We start from the raw sequence: 18,965 nt of genomic DNA, 5'->3' as shown, positions 1-18,965 counted from the left end.
AGCTGCAGATGGTGATTGCAGCCATGAAATTAAAAGACGCTTCCTCCTTGGAAGGAAAGTTATGACCAACCTAGACAGCATATTCAAAAGCAGAGACATTACTTTGCCAACAAATGTCCATCTAGTCAGGGCTATGGTTTTTCCACTGGTCATGTATGGATGTGAGAGTTGGACTATATAGAAGCTGAGCACCAAAGAATTGATGCTTTTGAACTGTGGTGTTGGAGGAGACTCTTGAGAGTCCCTTAGAATGCAAGGAGATCCAACCAGTCCATTCTAAAGGATATCAGTCCTGAGTGTTCATTGGTAGGACTGATGTTGAAGCTGAAACTCCAATACTTTGGCCACCTGATGTGAAGAGCTAACTCATTTGAAAAGCCCCTGATGCTGGGAAAGATTGAAGGCAGGAGGAGAAGGGGACGACAGAGGATGAGACGGTTGGATGGCATCACCGACTCAATGGACCTAAGTTTGGTTAAACTCCGGGAGTTGGTGATGGACAGGGAGGCCTGGTGTGCTGCAGTCCATGGGGTCGCAAAGAGTCGGACACGACTGAGAAACTGAGTGGAGCCAGCTAACCCTGAGTTGGAGGATTATGACTGGTGTTACATTTTCTTGACAGTGAAGCACTTCCTGAAAGTGCAGGTTGACTTAGATTTAGATTTGTGACATGGACCAGGCCCCTGGGTGATATTCATTTTGTGGATCCTGATTTATGAGTTAATTTATCAGTGCCTTAAACAGATTGCTTAGGTCCATCCATTTTGTCACAGTTGGCAAAATTTTATTCTTTTGTATCCATTCATCTGTTCATGGGCACATAGGTTGCTTCCATATTTTGGTTATTGTAGATAATACTCCTGTTAACACTGAGGTGCGTTTATCTTCTTAAGTGAATGTTTTCCTTTTCTTTGGATATCTTTATTCCTGTTTTCTTTTCTGAGCTATAACAACTATATTTTATATAAGTCTTTAAAAAAATAATTATTCTTCCTGCATGGAATGAATATATTAAACTTTAGCAATAATAGTACTAAGACTCATTTTCCCTTCAGTAAATCCATTTTAGATTTTATTAAAGGACTGGTCATTGATTTGTGTGCTTCAGTTACTTTCATCTGTTTATAAAATGAAAGTGCAAGTGCTAAATTCTGGGACATTACATAGGAGTTTCATTGTTCCAGCTTTCCGTTCAGTGGATGAAAGCTACTAGACACTTTCAGTCTTTAAGGTATTGTCTGACCTGAAAGAGAGATGAAACACCCTCTCCTTAGTTCTTTTCCTCTTACTGATCATAACAGCCATGAGTCTTCCTTGGAATCTCCTCTGTGTACAGAGTTAGGAAATGTTCAGCATTGACTATCGTCCGGGGAAGACACTGAACCGTCTTTTGAAGAGGCAGTGGGCGGGTCCATAATGATATTCCAAAAGATAGGAAGCACATCATCTCCCTGGCAGCCAGGAGGAGAGAGCAGGCACCAGGAAGTCTCTAGCCTAAAGGCATAGTTTATATGAAGATTGAAATCTAGAATAAATAAAAGGCAGGAAAAATATTAAAAACTTAGAAGCTAAAAGTTTCCAGCCTAAGCCTAGGGAAGAGTGGATAATTAAAAGACATTATCCATGAAGGCTCACAGTTGACAGAATGGCTATAATAGGCTTTCAAGGACAAGAAAGGCCAGTAACTTAATGTCTTTTGTCACATAAAGGTGTGTAACCCATTCTGGCTCCCTGGTTGATACTCAGAAGACCAGGCTACATACTCCATCTTTTAGAACAATCACATAGCTTCTGACTTTAAATTAAGACAGTTATTAATAGGCTTTGCATTGAATAAAATATCAAGAACAGAGCGACTAAAGTAAACACTGAAGATCTCCTTTTTCTACGTTCTTAGACAATGTGCACGTTCTTAAAAAGTGAATTACACTCAAAAGGAAAAAATGTTTAATAAATTATGGTGCAGCAAGTCTGTGAAGTTGTCATTATAATTGACCATTATGGAACTTTCTGGACAACACAGAAAAACTCAAATGACAAACTCAGACACTCAAGTGATGTATGCACTGATCTTAACTCAGTTAAATAATATATATGAGCAGGCAAATAAGAACCAGAAGTATTATGCAAACATTAAAATGACATTTATGTCATTGTGAGTAATTCTTCTACAGATCTATAACTTCTTTTAAACATTAAAACACTTGAAGTTGAGTATTAAAATGTTAATCTCTTTGTCAGGAATTTCATAGTTTACTTCAATATCCACAGCATTAAATAACTAGCAATTTAATTTATGTTTTTGTTTGTTTGTATTTTTATTTTGTTCGTGGGTTTTTCCCTAGGACTGGAAACTCATCTGTGCCAACCTTTTCTTCTGGAGGTGGACCATATGTAAATTTAAACACAGCACCTAATGGCAGCTTAATACTGACGCCAAGGTAGGTTACAAAATGTGTTCTTTGATGAGATGTACATGGACCAAATAATAGATTTCAAAGCCATTCAGATTTTGAAGCCATCGCATACTGGCCATATAATTTTGAAAGGTATTTAACTCTTTGTTATTCAGGTAATTTCAAGCAGTATCTAATCCATCCTATTGGATAACATTACCTAATCCATATACATGGTAAGATGGTCAAATGAAGTATTGTAGTGTAACTAAATAGCACCCAGAGATTCAAAAAGTTTTACTTCAATATCTTTTTTATCCCTATTCTTGGATTTAAAAAAAGTAATGGAACTACCCAGAGGGATGGTATGGGGAGGGAGGAGGCAGGAGGGTTCAGGATGGGGAACACATGTATACCTGTGGCGGATTCATTTCGATATTTGGCAAAACCAATACAATATTGTAAAGTTTAAAAATAAAATAAAATAAAAAAAAGTAAATCCCATAGAAGGCTTCCCTGGTGCTCAGACGGTAAAGCGTCTGCCTGCAATGCGGGAGACCCAGGTTCAATTCCTGGGTTGGGAAGATCCCCTGGAGAAGGAAATGGCAATCCACTCCAGCACTCTTGCCTGGAAAATCCCATGGACTGAGGAGCCTGATAGGCTATAGTCCATGGGGTCGCAGAGTCGGACACAACTGAGCGACTTAAATCGTGAGAGTTGAGATAAATAAGTACATGTTGGACAGACTAAAAAGAGTGATGCCAGTATGTATCATCAAAAGAGAAGAAAGAAAAACAAAAAGCACAGTATTCTTTTTCCTGGCAAATGTGTTCATGCTAAGTTGCTTCAGTTGTCAAACTCTTTGTGATCCTATGGACTGTAGCCTACCAGACTCCTCTGCCTGTGAGATTTTTCAGGCAAGAATACTGGAGTGGATTGCCAGGGGAGTTCCTTACCACTAGAGCAACCTGGGAAGCCTTTTCTTAGTAAACAGAACATGGATATTAACTGAAGGAATCCAGACTCTAAGTCATGTCTGCATTTCTCTTTTACTCTTTAAAATTAGGTTTGCTTTTACTCATGTTTTAAAAGTAGCATCTTTCCTGTATTCAAATATCTGTTTTAGCTTAGATTATGTCATTTCTTCTGTTTGGGCATTAATGATAACTTCAGTTGAATTGGCTTCAAATTTTACAGCTCCATTAAAGGCCAGCTTGTGGGTGGGTGGAGAAAGTAACTTTAAGAAAAGACTATAACTACAAGAATTTAAGACATTATTGCTGGTACAGTAGGTTGTAGTTTTTGGCTTAACGTATTAAATGGTGAAAAGTGAAATTATATAATTATTCAGCTATTCATGAAAAGTTGCCATTTCTGTAAGTTCAACCAGTAAAACAAATTGTTAAAGGAGTACTTTTAGTACCAAAGTACTTTGCAGTTGAATATTTTATATGAATGCTTGCACAGCCTTAGCTGATATTATTAGTCTCATCGGGGATGAAGCAAAGAATCCACAAGATCTCCTTTCATAGATTTCCTTTTTATAAGGCATGTCTAAATTTACATTACCATTACAGATGTTGAGCAGCTTGTATGTTGAGAATGCCTCTCATTTATATTTTACAAATATTTAAGGATGAGTTAGGAAAAAAGGGAAAAATATTAAATATTTTCATATTAATTATATGCATGTTTAAAATAAAACTAGGTTATTCTATGCTTACCAACAAAATACCAGGATCATTGTACATTGATGTCTCAATTGTATGTAGGTTTGTGTTATTTGAAAGAGATACCATTTATAGACAGAGATACTTGAAACTTTTAGCACATCAATAAGCCAGGGCATTCTTAATCTCTTTCTTGATTAGCCACATATACTGGGTTGGCAGGAAATCAGATATATTTGCACTTAGTTAATTTATTAATATACTTATTTATTTTTTGAAGAGACAGGTTTATTGCCCCCGTGTAATCTGATGTTTTGAAAATGCTCTTTCATTAGTGGTCAAAATAAAAAAATAAGAAAAAGAAGAGAATATCAAGGAGGATGATTCTTCTAACTACAGAAGCAACTTGACCTGATATAACTGGAAATGTAGAATTGCGCTACTTCCAGTACTAGGCTTCCTTTTTCTTTGTCTGCTAGTCCTAGATAAGCAAATTTTGATTTGATACATGTTGGTTGAGAATGTGTTCTAGATATAGGATGTAGACTGCTTATCAACACTTTGCCCCTCAGTCGCTCAATCATGTCCAACTCTTTGTGACCCCACGGACTGTAGCCTGCCAGGCTCCCCTGTCCAGGCAAGAATGAATTTTCCAGGCAAGAATACTGGAGTGGGTTGCTATTATCTACTCCAGGGAATCTTCTGACCCAGGGATTGAAACTGCATCTTCTGCATCTCAATTACATTCTGCATCTCAATTAAACATTACAATGCTACAGAGGGTATTTCCAGTTCATATAAAAGCTCTGTGACTTAGGTGGTACTTCTCCACTCTAAGGTTGAGGAAACAAGCCTGGTATTGATAAGTGACTTGGACACATTCACGAAGCTGGAGGCAACATGAGATTTTAAGCCTTCCACTATCCACTCTACCCTACTATACTGTGAATGCTCCAAGGCAGCATCTTACTTTAAATAACAGTTCTAGAAAGGAAAAAGAAAGAAAAAGGGCCAGTGTTGTTGGGTAAATATAGGGAGAGAATTTAGTTCACTTTGTCAACACAGCAGATAGAGACATCCATTTGTATCCCAATGTTGCCCCACTGGACTGGGAGTAAGCCACAGCATATGGCATTGCCTATTTTCCCATACAGGGGGCTAACCTAGTTCTGACACCAGGACCGAAGACCAGAACAGTTACTCTATTTCTCTCTAATCTCTCTAAATGTACCTTGACAAATGGACTCACTGCTCACTCTGACTGGAAATGAAGCCTCTATTCTGAGAGTACATACGTGCTTGTGTAGGAAAAGTTTGGTTAAGCAAAACACATGAAGAATGAGGTGCTAAGTTCACTTTAATTTTCTGGTTGTTAAGTTAGCCAAAAACTTTTCTGTGCTTGCTGAAAAGAAATCCATCCATTTTAAACAGACAACATAACATTAAGTATTGTTTAACACCTAAGAATAGAATCCATTTTGAATATCAGTTTTTATCGATGAGTATCGTAGATGTGGTAAGTTTGGATGAGACGGGACATCATCGTGGAAAATATCCTAAAAACTGCCTATCTCTTAACCCTAGGTGGATAACAGAAGGAGAGTTAACTGAGGCTTCTTCTTTGGGGAATGTTGAATGCATACTGATACATCTACAGAAAGTGAAATTTGCTCAGTCGTGTCTGACTCTTTGCAACCCCGTGGACTATACAGTCCATGGAATGCTCTAGGCCAGAATATTGGAGTGGGTAGCCTTTCCCTTCTCCAGGGGATCTCCAGGGGATCTTCCCAATCCAGGGATTGAACCCAGGTCTCCCACATTGCAGGCGGATTCTTTATCAACTGAGCTATCAGGGAAGCCATATAGATACATCTATAGATAGATAGATATACCTACATGCACATTGCTTATTAATAAAATATACATTTCCTTATATTGCAATTGAATATGTCTACTCTAAAGAATTTGTCCATTAGACAACATGAATGCCTGTGATCAAATACTTACCATGTATGTTCTAGAAACATTGAATTGCTCTGATTGTGCTTATCATCTCACATGGATCTTGGGTCATGTTTCGTGTTTTTTGATTTGGTCTTTTCTAAAATTACAAGCATCTAAACACTGTGCACAAGATATGGTGTTAAATATTTAAATAGAAACTTAAAATTATATGCACATGTGTGTTTTAACATAAGCGATAGCTACATAGCTGCATCAGGAAAAAGTGTTGGCAAGCTCTTTAATTCCTTGTATTATACTGATCTCTAGTGGTTGGTAAGTATAACATTTTAAAACAATTTTTCTTTTAATTTCTTTAAACGAGAATTCTTGGCTTTGAAAAAAGTCGGTGTCCAAATATTTGAACAGGGAGTGAGTTTTTAATTATTTATGCCTGCACTTTATGTGCCTGTTTACACGTCTGTCTCCTTTGAAAATAGGACCTATGATTTATTCATTGAATTCCCTGAATAAGTACACAGCCTCACACACAGTGTTGGGCACTGAGGCATATTCTGTATTATAGAATGATGAAATCCAAGGTTGATTCACAGAAGCTAACAGTTGGCATGGTTTATGGAATACTTATTCTGTATAATGCACAATAGTAATTCCATTGCAAATATTTCTTTATTTCTCACAAAACTCCAATACGGTACTATACCCCAACTAATGGATATTAAAACTGAGCCTCAGGGATATGGAGCAACTTATCTAAAATCACCTGCGTTGCAGAGTTAAAGGTTCAAACTCAGCTTTATTTGACTTTCAATTGAAGATTCTCTGCTGTACATTTCAACCTCCCTACATTTTGAGTATGACATATTTAAAAGCCCATTTTACTAAAGAGGAAAAATAGGATAACCTATAATACTATGTTTTGTTTGAAATGTTATGTGCACCATTTTTTAAATATAGTTGCTCTTCTATTACAGCCAACAGTGCTTAGAGGATTCACTGATTCTGCTACAATGTAACTACAAATGTAAGTAAATATTTCCTCCTGTTCTCCTTCAAGCCTTCAGTGTAATGTCCTGGAGTTGGTGTCACCTTAAATTATTTTGTAGTGGCCCATTCAATTTTCAGGATCAGAGGAAATTCACCGAAATTAACTAGAGGCTCTTTCTTCAATTATCTTAATAGCATGTGGGAAAAAACTGGTGACTGGAGAAGTTAGCCCGAAGATTGTCGGAGGAAATGAGTCCAGAGAAGGAGCCTGGCCTTGGGTCGTTGCTCTGTATTTTGACGATCAACAGGTCTGCGGAGCTTCTCTGGTGAGCAGGGATTGGCTGGTGTCGGCCGCCCACTGCGTGTACGGGTGAGTGTGACTTCACTTCCCCAATGAGGTGACCCTGGCAGACCCTGTGCATCCCATTCCAGGTGGCCTCCCTAAATCCTCCCAGCAGGGAAACGTCCCCACTGTTTATAACACTATAAACTGTCCAGTAATTTTCCCATGAAAGTCATGTATAAAAATAAAGTACAATTAAAACTCATTTTCATTAGAGTCTTACATCAAGAATTATGTTTCCCACATACACAAAAATCGAAATTTCCACCTATTCACAAGCTAAGCATTTTTAAAGGTATAAAATGAGCTTTTACTATATGATTTGTGCTGGTTGTCAGTCATTTAGAACAATATTTATTGTCATTAAGTCATCAATGTCAAAAAAAAAAAAAGCATGTATCAGTAGATCTGGAGTTACAAACTAAAAAGTGTGCTCTTTGAAATTCACATGTAAGCACCTTGCTGTGAATTAGCTTAAAAAGCTTTCTTTAGTTCTCAAGTCAGATCTGTTTTGATGCTGGTGCTGCTGCTGAGTCACTTCAGTTGTCTCCCACTCTGTGCGACCCTATGGACTGCAGCCTGCCAGGCTCTTCTGTCCGTGGGATTCTCCAGACAAGAATGCTGGAGTAGGTTGCCATGCTCTCCTCTGGGGACTCTTCCCAACGCAGGGATCGAACCCAGGTCTCCTGAACTGCAGGGAGATTCTTAACCACTGAGCCACCACAGAAGCCCGTTTTCACGCCAACTGTAACTAAAACTTAGAACTAAGAATCAACCATGTCTAATGCTCTTCTTGTAGTATGATTTGACAAAGTGCATGTGGAATTCTAGGATTTGTCTTCTCCCTCTAGAGCAGCCATCCTTAGAGCAGTGCCCCGGGAGAAATGAGAGTGGATGGAGGAGGTAGAAAATAAACATCAATATTCCTGGGTCCAAGAATGTGTTAATTTCTTCATCTGCCTGAAGGATGTCACCTCTTTATGTAATTATACTCCAACATTTCTGGATTAGGTCAGAAAAAGGTAGCTTCCTCATAGATTCATGAGCCCTGACTAGGGTGATTTCCTGCCCCTGAATGAGTAGAAGAGGCCTCCAGGAAATGACCTTAATTGTGAGGGTTAGAATGAGCCACAAACATCCAGAATCTCTAAGTGAAAGAGTGCAATGTGTGTGCAGAATGGAAGAGACAACTGTCCTTAATCAGATTAAAAGACTAACTTTGTACAAACACAAACACTGAAAGTTCTTGGATGAATGGAGATAAACTGTCAACCACAAAGGCAGTCAAACTCATTTGGGAGACGGGGAGGCCCAGGGAGAATGAGTATTAATGAATTGAGCCTAATGTGAAATACCCATCATACCAGAATGAGCGCAAACTCACACTGAGAAAGCTGGGAGCCTAGAGGTGAGGACCCTGATTTGTAGTTTGGCCAGTTACCTGGGCTTCATGAGGACTCTCCAAGGTACTGTATGTCTGCTTCTAAAGTTCTGAGTCTGTGCATTACATGGTATCTGGGTGAAAATACTAAAGCCTCTCTCATATCTAAACTGCACCTTGATTTTGCTGCTTCTTGATAACTCTATTTTAATCTTTTTTTTCCTACCATATCATAAAAAAAACATCTATAGCAGTCAATTTTCCCATACCCTGCTAAACAAGACTTCAACCTTTACCTACACATACTCTATGCGTTGGACGTGTCACCAATGGGTAACCTCTATCCTAACAATGTTACAGGTAAAAGGTGTCTTTAGCTAGAAATTCAGTGTTTTCTGCTGCACCATAGGTAGGTCTTAGTAAGAGACCAACTTACTGTATTAACATCAGATTTGATAAATTCATCCATTCGATGTTCTTGCAGAACATATGTTTTCTAAATATCAACTAGGCTTGCAGTGACGTTAATGACATCTTTCAATTATCTACTTTACAGATGTACTTAATATGGATTCAGTTCAGTTCAGTTCAGTAGCTCAGTCATGTCTGACTCTTTCCAACCCCATGAATTGCAGCACGCCAGGCCTCCCTGTCCAATACCAACTCCCAGAGTTCACTCAAACTCATGTCCATCAAGTAGATGATGCCATCCAGCCATCTCATCTTCTGTCGTCCCCTGCTCCTCCTGCCCCCAATCCCTCCAAGCATCAGAGTCTTTTCCAATGAGTCAACTCTTCACATGAGGTGGCTAAAGTATTAAAGTTTCAGCTTTAGCATCATTCCCTCCAAAGAACACCAGGACTGATCTCCTTTAGAATGGACTGGTTGGATCTCCTTGCAGTCCAAGGGACTCTCAAGAGTCTTCTCCAACACCACAGTTCAAAAGCATCAGTTCTTCAGTGCTCAGCTTTCTTCACAGTTCAACTCTCACATCCATACTTGACCACTGGAAAAACCATAGCCTTGACTAGACCGACCTTTGTTGGCAAAGTAATGTCTCTGCTTTTGAATATACTATCTACGTTGGTCATAACTTTCCTTCCAAGGAATAAGTGTCTTTTAATTTCATGGGTGCAGTCACCATCTATGGTGATTTTGGAGCCCCCAAAAATAAAGTCTGACACTGTTTCCACTGTTTCCCCATCTCCTTGCCATGAAGTGATGGGACCGGATGCCATGATTTTAGTTTTCTGAATGTTGAGCTTTAAGTCAACTTTTTCACTCTCCTCTTTCACTTTCATCAAGAGGCTTTTTAGTTCTGCTTCAATTTATGCCATAAAGGTGGTGTCATCTGCATATCCGTGGTTATTGATATTTCTCACGGCAACCTTCATTCCAGCTTGTGCTTCTTCCAGCCCAGCATTTCTCATGATGTACTCTGCATATAAGTTAAATAAGCAGGGTGACAATATACAGCCTTGACGTACTCCTTTTCCTATTTGGAACCAGTCTGTTGTTCCATGTCCAGTTCTAACTGTTGCTTCCTGACCTGCATATAGGTTTCTCAAGAGGCAGGTCAGGTGGTCTGGTATTCCCATCTCTTTCAGAATTTTCCACAGTTTCTTGTTATCCGCACAGTCAAAGGCTTTGGCATAGTCAATTAAGCAGAAATAGATGTTTTTCTGGAACTCTCTTGCTTTTTCCATGATCCAGCGGATGTTGGCAATTTGATGTCTGGTTCCTCTGCCTTTTCTAAAACCAGGTTGAACATCTGGAAGTTCACGGTTCACGTATTGCTGAAGCCTGGTTTGGAGAATTTTGAGGATTAATTTGCCAGCATGGTGAGATGAGTGCAATTGTGTGGTAGTTTGAGCATTTTGGGGGATTGCCTTTCTTTGGGATTAGAATGAAAACTGACCTTTTCCAGTCCTGTGGCCACTGCTGAATTTTCCAAATTTGCTGGCATATTGAGTGCAGCGCTTTCACAGCATCATCTTCCAGGATTTGAAATAGCTCAACTGGAATTCCATCACCTCCACTAGCTTTGTTGGTAGTGATGCTTTCTAAGGCCCACTTGACTTCACATTCCAGGATGTCTGGCTCTAGGTCAGTGATCACCATCCTGGTTATCTTGGTCATGAAGATCTTTTTTGTACAGTTCTTCTGTGTATTCTTGCCACCTCTTCTTAATATCTTCTGCCTCTGTTAGGTCCATACCATTTCTGTCCTTTATTGATCCCATCTTTGCATGAAATGTTCCCTTGGTATCTCTAATTTTCTTGAAGATATCTCTAGTCTTTCCTATTCTGTTGTTTTCCTCTATTTCTTTGTATTGATCGCTGAAGAAGGCTTTCTTATCTCTCCTTGCTATTCTTTGGAACTCTACATTCAGATGCTTATATCTTTCCTTTTATCCTTTGCTTTTCACTTTTCTTCTTTTCATAGCTATTTGTAAGGCCTCCCCAGACAGCCATTTTGCATTTTTGCATTTCTTTTCCATGGGGATAGTCTTGATCCCTGTCTCCTGTACAATGTCATGAACCTCCGTCCATAGTTCATCAGGCACTCTATCGGATCTAGTCCCTTAAATCTATTTCTCATTTCTACTGTATAGTCATAGGGATTTGATTTAGGTCATACCTGAATGGCCTATTGGTTTTCCCTACTTTCTTCAATTTCAGTCTGAATTTGGCAATAAGGAGTTCATGATCTGAGCCACAGTCATCTCCCGGTCTTGTTTTTACTGACTGTATAGAGCTTCTCCATCTTTGGCTGCAAAAAATATAATCAGTCTGATTTTGGTGTTGGCCATCTGGTGATGTCCATGTGTAGAGTCTTCTCTTGTGTTGTTGGAAGAGGGTGTTTGCTATGACCAGTGTGTTCTTTGGGCAAAACTCTCTTAGCCTTTGCCCTGCTTCATTCCATATTCCAAGGCCAAATTTGCCTGTTACACCAGGTGTTTCTTGACTTCCTACTTTTGCATTCCAGTCCCCTATAATGAAAAGGACATCTTTTTTGGGTGTTGGTTCTAAAAGGTCTTGTAGGTCTTCATAGAACCGTTCAGCTTCAGCTTCTTCAGCATTACTGGTTGGGGCATAGGCTTGGATTACTGTGATATTGAATGGTTTGCCTTGGAAATGAACAGAGATCATTCTGTCATTTTTGAGATTTCATCCAAGTACTGCATTTCAAACTCTTGTTGACCATAATGGCTACTCCATTTCTTCTAAGGGACTCCTGCCCACAGTAGTAGATATAATGGTCATCTGAGTTAAATTCACCCATTCTATTTAATTTAATTTAATTTAATTTAATTCACCCATTTAATTCGCTGATTCCTAGAATGTCGATGTTCACTCTTTCCATCTCCTGTTTGACTACTTCCAATTTACCTTGATTCATGGACCTAACATTCCAGGTTCCTATGTAATATTGCTTTTTACAGCATCAGACCTTGCTTCTATCACCAGTCACATCCACAAATAGGTATTGTTTTTGCTTTGGCTTTGGAGATCATGCTCCACTGATCTCCAGTAGCATATTGGGCACCTACTGACCTGGGGAGTTCCTCTTTCAGTATCCTATCATTTTGCCTTTTCATACTGTTCATGGGGTTCTCAAGGCAAGAATACTGAAGTGGTTTGCCATTCCCTTTTCCAGTGGACCACATTCTGTCAGACCTCTCCACCATGACCTGCCTGTCTTGGATGGCCTCACATGGCCTGGCTTAGTTTCATTGAGTTAGAAAAGGCTGTGATTAAATCAATCTGTGATCAGATTGACGAGTTTTCTGTGATTATAGTATCAGTGTGTCTGCCCTGAAGACACAGGGTTAGGTGTCTAGGTTAGGTTAGGGATATCAATAGCATCTTTTCAAACCACAAATACATGAAGGAAATGGAAAAACATTTTCGTCTAATATAAACACATGTTCAGTCATATAGCACATAAAATAACTTTTCACACAGTTTTAATTCTGAACAAAGGCAAGCAAGTGTAAGCTGTAATAGAATTTTGATGGTTCAGACGTTTCCTCGGCAACCTTGCATTGTACCCACTCTCCTTAGCCCCTCAGTGGTATTATATCTCATTCTTTATCAGTTGTCAGGAGTTTTCTTTCTTTCTTATTTATGTCTCTAACCAAGAAAGTTTCTGGTATTATTTCAGAGAGTTTTATACAAAAAATGTTCTTACAAATATGTTAATACTGCCTCTGATTTTTAAAACTCTACTTATACAATTAAAAGCTTAATTTCCTAATAAAAAGGAGACCCCAAATCAAGAAATTTACTGAAACCAAACCATACAAATAACCTGTGCCTGTGTGCACGTTAAGTCACTTCAGTCGCATCCAACTGTCACTGGGCTCCTGGGCTCCTCTGTCCATGGGATTCTCCAGGCAAGAATGGAATGGATTGTCATGCCCTCCTTCTGTGGATCTTCTTGACCCAGGAATCAAACACTATCTCTTATGTCTCTTGCATTGGCAGGAGGGTGGTGGGGCAGGGGGTTCTTTACCACTAGGGCCACCGGGGAAGCCCCACACAAATTACCGATGTTTGTACTGTGTGCTACGTCACTTCAGTCATTTCTGACTCTGTGCAGCCCTATGGACTGTAGCCCTTTCGGCTGCTCTGTCCATGGCATTCTCCAGGCAAGAATACTGAAGTGGGTTGCTATGCCCTTCTCCAGAGGATCTTTCCAACCCAGGGATCAAACCCACATTTTTTATGTATCCTGCATTGGCAGGCAGGTTCTTTAACACTAGAGCCACCTGGGAAGCTAGTGACCTGATCTGACCTGACCTCGATGTAAATCTGCTCCAGGAGTTTCCACCTATGGATAGTTAAATGGTTTAATTGGTCAGTTCTTCTCCGTCTACATTTGTATGTTTACACCCCTTTTCCCATCCCTCAGCTGCAGTATTCCTGGATGTCACTAAACTTCCCTGTGCTTGTTCCATTTCTCCTTTACTGTTGCGTCTGTTTGTTTTTTATTTTTTCCAACCTTAAAAGAGATATTTGGAAAGTATGAGCCGACTTTGCTGTGATTTAAAGACAAGGAAGGTTGACTTCAAATCAGAGAATAGGATTTTGATCCTACTTATGGTACTGACTGAAGGGTACTTATGGTACTGACTTAAGGGGAAGCCCCCTTGTGGCTCAGATGGTAAAGAGTCTGCCTGCAATGCAGGAGACCCGGGTTCAATCCCTGGGTTGGGAAGATCCCCTGGAAAAGGAAATGGCAACCCACTCCAATAATCTTGCCTGGAAAATCCCATGGATGTAGGAGTTTGACAGGTACAGTTCATGGACTCACAGAGTTGTACACAACTGAGCGACTTCACTTTCCCTTTCACTTTTTCATGGCACTGACTTTGTGTAACTTCGAATCAATCTGTGGGTTTCAGGATCTCATCTGTAGAGTGTCCACAGATTATCTACCTCCTAGGATGATTGCCAGAGCAAAATTAAGATGCTTCAGTACTTTTGTGAATTAGAGAAATGTGCAATAAAATTTTTATTGCTCCTGCTCACGAAATGTCTGTGGAAGAAGACTCTAAGTCTTACCCATGAGATACTCAGCACATTTATTTTCTAAATTGTTTATATTGATAAAATTTCAGACATGCCCCCAAATTGCAAATAATAATACAGAGAAATCCTGTGTACCTTCACTGACATTTACCATTTGTTTACATTTTATGCTATGAGAACTTTCTCATCATTCTTTCATTCCCTCCACTTTGGAGAAATATTTGTTTTCTGAATCATTTGACAGTGGGTTAGACATATGCCTCTTTACACTGTGTTCTTTGTTATTTTTTTTAAACTAAGAACAAGAATATTTTCCTTCATAATCACAGAAAATCATGGATATTAACATGCATGCAATATAATTATCTAATTAATTAATACAGTATATATTTACTTTTATCAATTGCCCCAAATATGTTTTTTAGAACATTTGTAGCTTGTATGTTTTCCACCCAAGAACCAATTAAGAATAATGCACTCAATTTGCTTGCCATGTCTCTTTCATCTTTAATCTAAAACAGCCTTTCTGTTAGCCTTACTATCTTTGTCTTTCTCAGCCTTTTTTTCTTTTTTTTTTTTTTTCCGGAAGGCCATGGCACAGCCCTCTGGGCTGACTACCCCGACCCGGCACGGTAACCTCTGACAACCCCTCAGCCTTTTTTCCTTGTCTTTGATATCTTTTTAATACAAGCAAGTTATTTTATAGAAAGTCCTTATATTTGGGGAAACCCTTCAAGCTTGCTCCCTTGTTGGTCTTGATATATCCCCATTCTTTGAGAACTTCCTTACTTTCTGGCAAAATAAAATGTTCCAGGTTCATCTTGTACTTTCCCTGCCCTTGCTCTCAAATTAAGCTTTCTATAAGAAACCCCAAATCCATTCAGCAATTTTAGTTCCTTCTACATTAAAAAACTAATATCATCCACAGCCCTACACCTGGTGGTATGCCCTGATTCTAGACCCTCTCAGTGGGCATATCTCTATATTCTCATAGCTTTATAAATATGAACTCAAAATGGGATAATTCAAATAAAACAGAATAGAATACATTTTAGTCTTTTCTCCTTCCATATTTATAACTCATCTCCAATTATGACAAAGCTTATTTATGCTGTCTACAAAATAACTATGGATTTGATCAAGCTTAGAATGGAAAAGTAGTTTGAAAATTGTGAACCATAGCACTGTCTAAAGCAACCAGAGTTTAATATTGCTTTCATTTTTTCCCACTGACATATGCAAAATGCCTAATCTTAAATGTCCAATTTGATTAGTTTTGAAAATGCATATGTCTGTGTGACCACACTCTCATCAAGACATAAAACATTTCCACCACCTGGAAATTCCTCCCTTACCCCTTCCCAGTCATCACCATCCTTGAAGTAGACTCCAGAAGGGACCACTGTTCAGTCTGGGTGGGTCACTCATTTATAATTTACAGTATGGATCACATCTATTGAATAGACATCTATCCATGATGACATTCCTGGAGGAGGAAATGCAACCCACTCCAATATTTTTGCTGGGAAAATCCCATGAACAGAGGAGCCTGGCGGGCTACAGTCAGTGGGGTCACAAAGAGTTGGACATGATTGAGCGACTTAAGCACAATAATGAAATTATCATTGATGAGAAGCCTCTCGTCAATCTTCCATTCTTTAATTTGCTCTTCAGAGAAGATCAAATGCACCATGTGGATTACCTCATTTCTCATTAAAACAATTTATTGAAACAGGTGTTAACATTTCTGAAATAGATGATTTCATAACCAGGTGTTTTGGTGTATGACAAGAAATACACATTACTATTTATGCTTTATTTAGTGCTAAATTAAGTTAACTTATAGTGATAATAAAACTCTGAAAGCCAACTTTTTAAACAGTATTGACTACAGTGAGCGATAGTCATGACTGAATAGTCATGTCCGACTCTTTGTGACCCTATGGACTGGAGCCTGCCAGGTTCCTCTGTCCATGGAAATCTCCTGGCAAGAATACTGGAGTGGGTTGCCATTTCCTTTTTCAGAGGAACTTCCCTACCCAGGGATTGAACTCATGTTTCTTGGATTGCAGGCAGATTCTTTACCATCTGATCCACCAACATTAATTAATTAATTGATACTGCAATTACAGTTTAAAATTTGGATTCTTTTTAGTGCCTCAAACAGATAGATCTAGGACACAGAATCTACCCAAACATAATGTTTTAGAAATTATTTCATTTCTACTTAAACATACTCTAAAAAAATATTGTGGGTTTAGTTTCTCTATCTACCTATTCTTACGGTTTTAGGAGATCAGCTAATAATAAATTATCTCCTTCAGGTTGCAGAAATCCTGTAGCACTTTTTCAAGATTTTAGTAATTTTTACAGATCAAAAAAACGAAGAGTATTTTCCTAAGCCAGTAGAGATTTCAAGATTAGTGACTTATTTGGTTTTGGTTATGGCATGGATCTTGATTCCTTTTCTAAGAGATACCAATTCCTAATCTGGTGTCATCTACATAAAGTCACCTTTGGCTCATATCATATAACTCATTTCCTTGATAGTATTCTATCAGCACTACTTTTAATAACATACTTTTATTAACTGCTGCTGCTGCTGCTAAGTCGCTTCAGTCATGTCCGACTCTGTGCGACCCCATAGACGGCAGCCCACAAGGCTCCCCCATCCCTGGGATTCTCCAGGCAAGAACACTGGAGTGGGTTGCCATTTCCTTCTCCAGTGCATGAAAGTGAAAAGTGAAAGTGAAGTCGCTCAGTCGTGTCCGACTCCTAGCGACCCCATGGACTGCAGCCCACCAGGCTCCTCCGTCCATGGGATTCTCCAGGCAAGAGTACTGGAGTGGGGTGCCATTGCCTTCTCCAACTTTTATTAACAGGTAACATTATTATTATTAGTCCACTCAGAAGTTTTATTTCCTAAATGTTTCAGCATCTGATCTCTGAAGCTACTTCTACTTTGAGAACAAATTCTTAATCTTGGATGGCATCACTGTGAGCTCTCTTCCCTTATTTATTTTGTGTAATCACGTGTGCTGATATGGCTTGATCTGCAACTCCTCTCTCTACCTGGCTAAAATGTGTAACCGCTGGTTGTGCTCAATCTTTATGACTCCTGGATTGCATCTCGTTTTTCATATATTCTTTCAGTCAGTGAGCACTCACCATTTTTTGTTCTGCTTTTGGCTTCACCGAGTCTTCACTGAGGTGTGTGAGTTCTCTATTGTGGCCCACAGGCTTAGTTTTGGGCTCCCAGTTCCCTGACCAGGGGTGTAACTTGTGTCCCCTGCATTGGAAGGAAGATTCTTAACCACTGGACCACTAGGGAAGTCCAGTGAACATAGCCTGTGCCAAGCACTGTTCTAAGTTTTAGGGGTAATAATGCTCTACAGATCAACAAAGTTTTTGTGTGAATGATGCTTATATTACAGGCTAGGGCAGAGAACAAAAACACTGAGAAGCCTTGCTACCACTGTTAATCAGGAAGTGATTGACAGTGGGGTAGGAACAAGATATGAGATATAAGCAAGACCGTATCCTAGGCCCTGGTGAGGACTCAGTTGGCCGTGGGAAGTGGGATATGAGCTTGGAAGGTGGAAGAGTGACCTTGTCTTGTCCGGTATCTGTGTAGAGATTCCACTGCTGAGGGGAGCAAGGGTAAAGTTGGGGAAACCAGTCAGAAAGAAACAATGGTGGCTCTAAGATTATGTTAGAGGAAGCTGGACAAATGCCTGGATCTTATTAATATGCTCAGATGCTGAGAGTCATCTAAAGTTGCAGTGATCTCAGAAAGTGAAGAGGAACTAAAGAACTTCTTGATAAGGGTGAAAGAGGAGAGTGAAAAAGCTGGCTTGAAACGCAACATTAAAAAAAAATAATAAGATCATGGAATTCAGTCCCATCACTTCATGGTAAATAAAAAGGGAAAAACTAGAAGCAGCAACAGATTTTATTTTCTTGGGCTCCAAAATCACTGCAGACAGTGACTGCAGCCACAAAATTAAAAGATGCTTGCTCCTTGGATAGAAACGTACGACAAACCTAGATAGCATTTTAAAATGCAGAGACATCACTCTTGAGAGTCCCTCAGACTGCAAAGAGATCAAACCAGTCAGTCCTAAAGGAAGTCAACTGTGAATATTCATTGGAAAGACTGATGCTGAAACTGAAGCTCCAATAGTTTGGCCACCTGATGGGAAGAGTTTGACTCATTAGAAAAGACCGTGAAGTCCCTCAGTCATGTCTGACTCTTTGCAACCCCACAGACTATAGCCTGCCAGGTTCCTCCGTCCATGGGATTTTCCAGGCAAGAATACTGGAGTGGATTGCCATTTCCTTCTCCAGGAGATCTTCCTGACCCAGGGATCGAACCTGGGTCTCCCACATTGCAGGCAGATGCTTTACCATCTGAGCCACCAGCAGATGCTAGGAAAGAAGGAAGGCAAAAGGAGATGTGGGTGGCAGAGGATGAGGTGGTTGGATAGCATAACCAACTTAATGAATATGAATTTGAACAGAGTCTGGAAGTAGTAAAGGCCAGGGGAACCTAGCATGCTGCAGTTAAAGGGGTCTAAAAGAGAGTGGGAAATAGATGGGGAAACAGTGTCAGACTTTAATTTTGGGGCTCCAAAATCACTGCTGATGGTGATTGCAGCCATGAAATTAAAAGATGCTTACTCCTTGGA

General features: G+C 39.5%; 1 protein-coding gene across 2 annotated transcripts in view; it reads left to right on the top strand.

Moving 5' to 3' along the window:
• Positions 1 to 18,965, top strand: part of TMPRSS15 (transmembrane protease, serine 15) — a 145,908-nt gene that overhangs the window by 105,970 nt on the left and 20,973 nt on the right. For both annotated transcript variants that reach the window (XM_010852961.1, XM_010852962.1), the window contains 3 exons: positions 2,346 to 2,441; positions 7,004 to 7,053; positions 7,212 to 7,386. In XM_010852961.1, the coding sequence (XP_010851263.1) occupies positions 2,346 to 2,441; positions 7,004 to 7,053; positions 7,212 to 7,386 (321 nt within the window). The remainder of the gene's footprint in view (positions 1 to 2,345; positions 2,442 to 7,003; positions 7,054 to 7,211; positions 7,387 to 18,965) is intronic.

Source organism: Bison bison, unplaced genomic scaffold (genome assembly GCF_000754665.1).
Source record: "Bison bison bison isolate TAMUID 2011002044 unplaced genomic scaffold, Bison_UMD1.0 scf7180017864318, whole genome shotgun sequence".
In the NCBI taxonomy this organism is placed as follows: Eukaryota; Metazoa; Chordata; class Mammalia; order Artiodactyla; family Bovidae; genus Bison; species Bison bison.
Note: the sequence above shows the minus strand (reverse complement) of the source record. Positions and strands in the feature narration are given on the sequence as shown.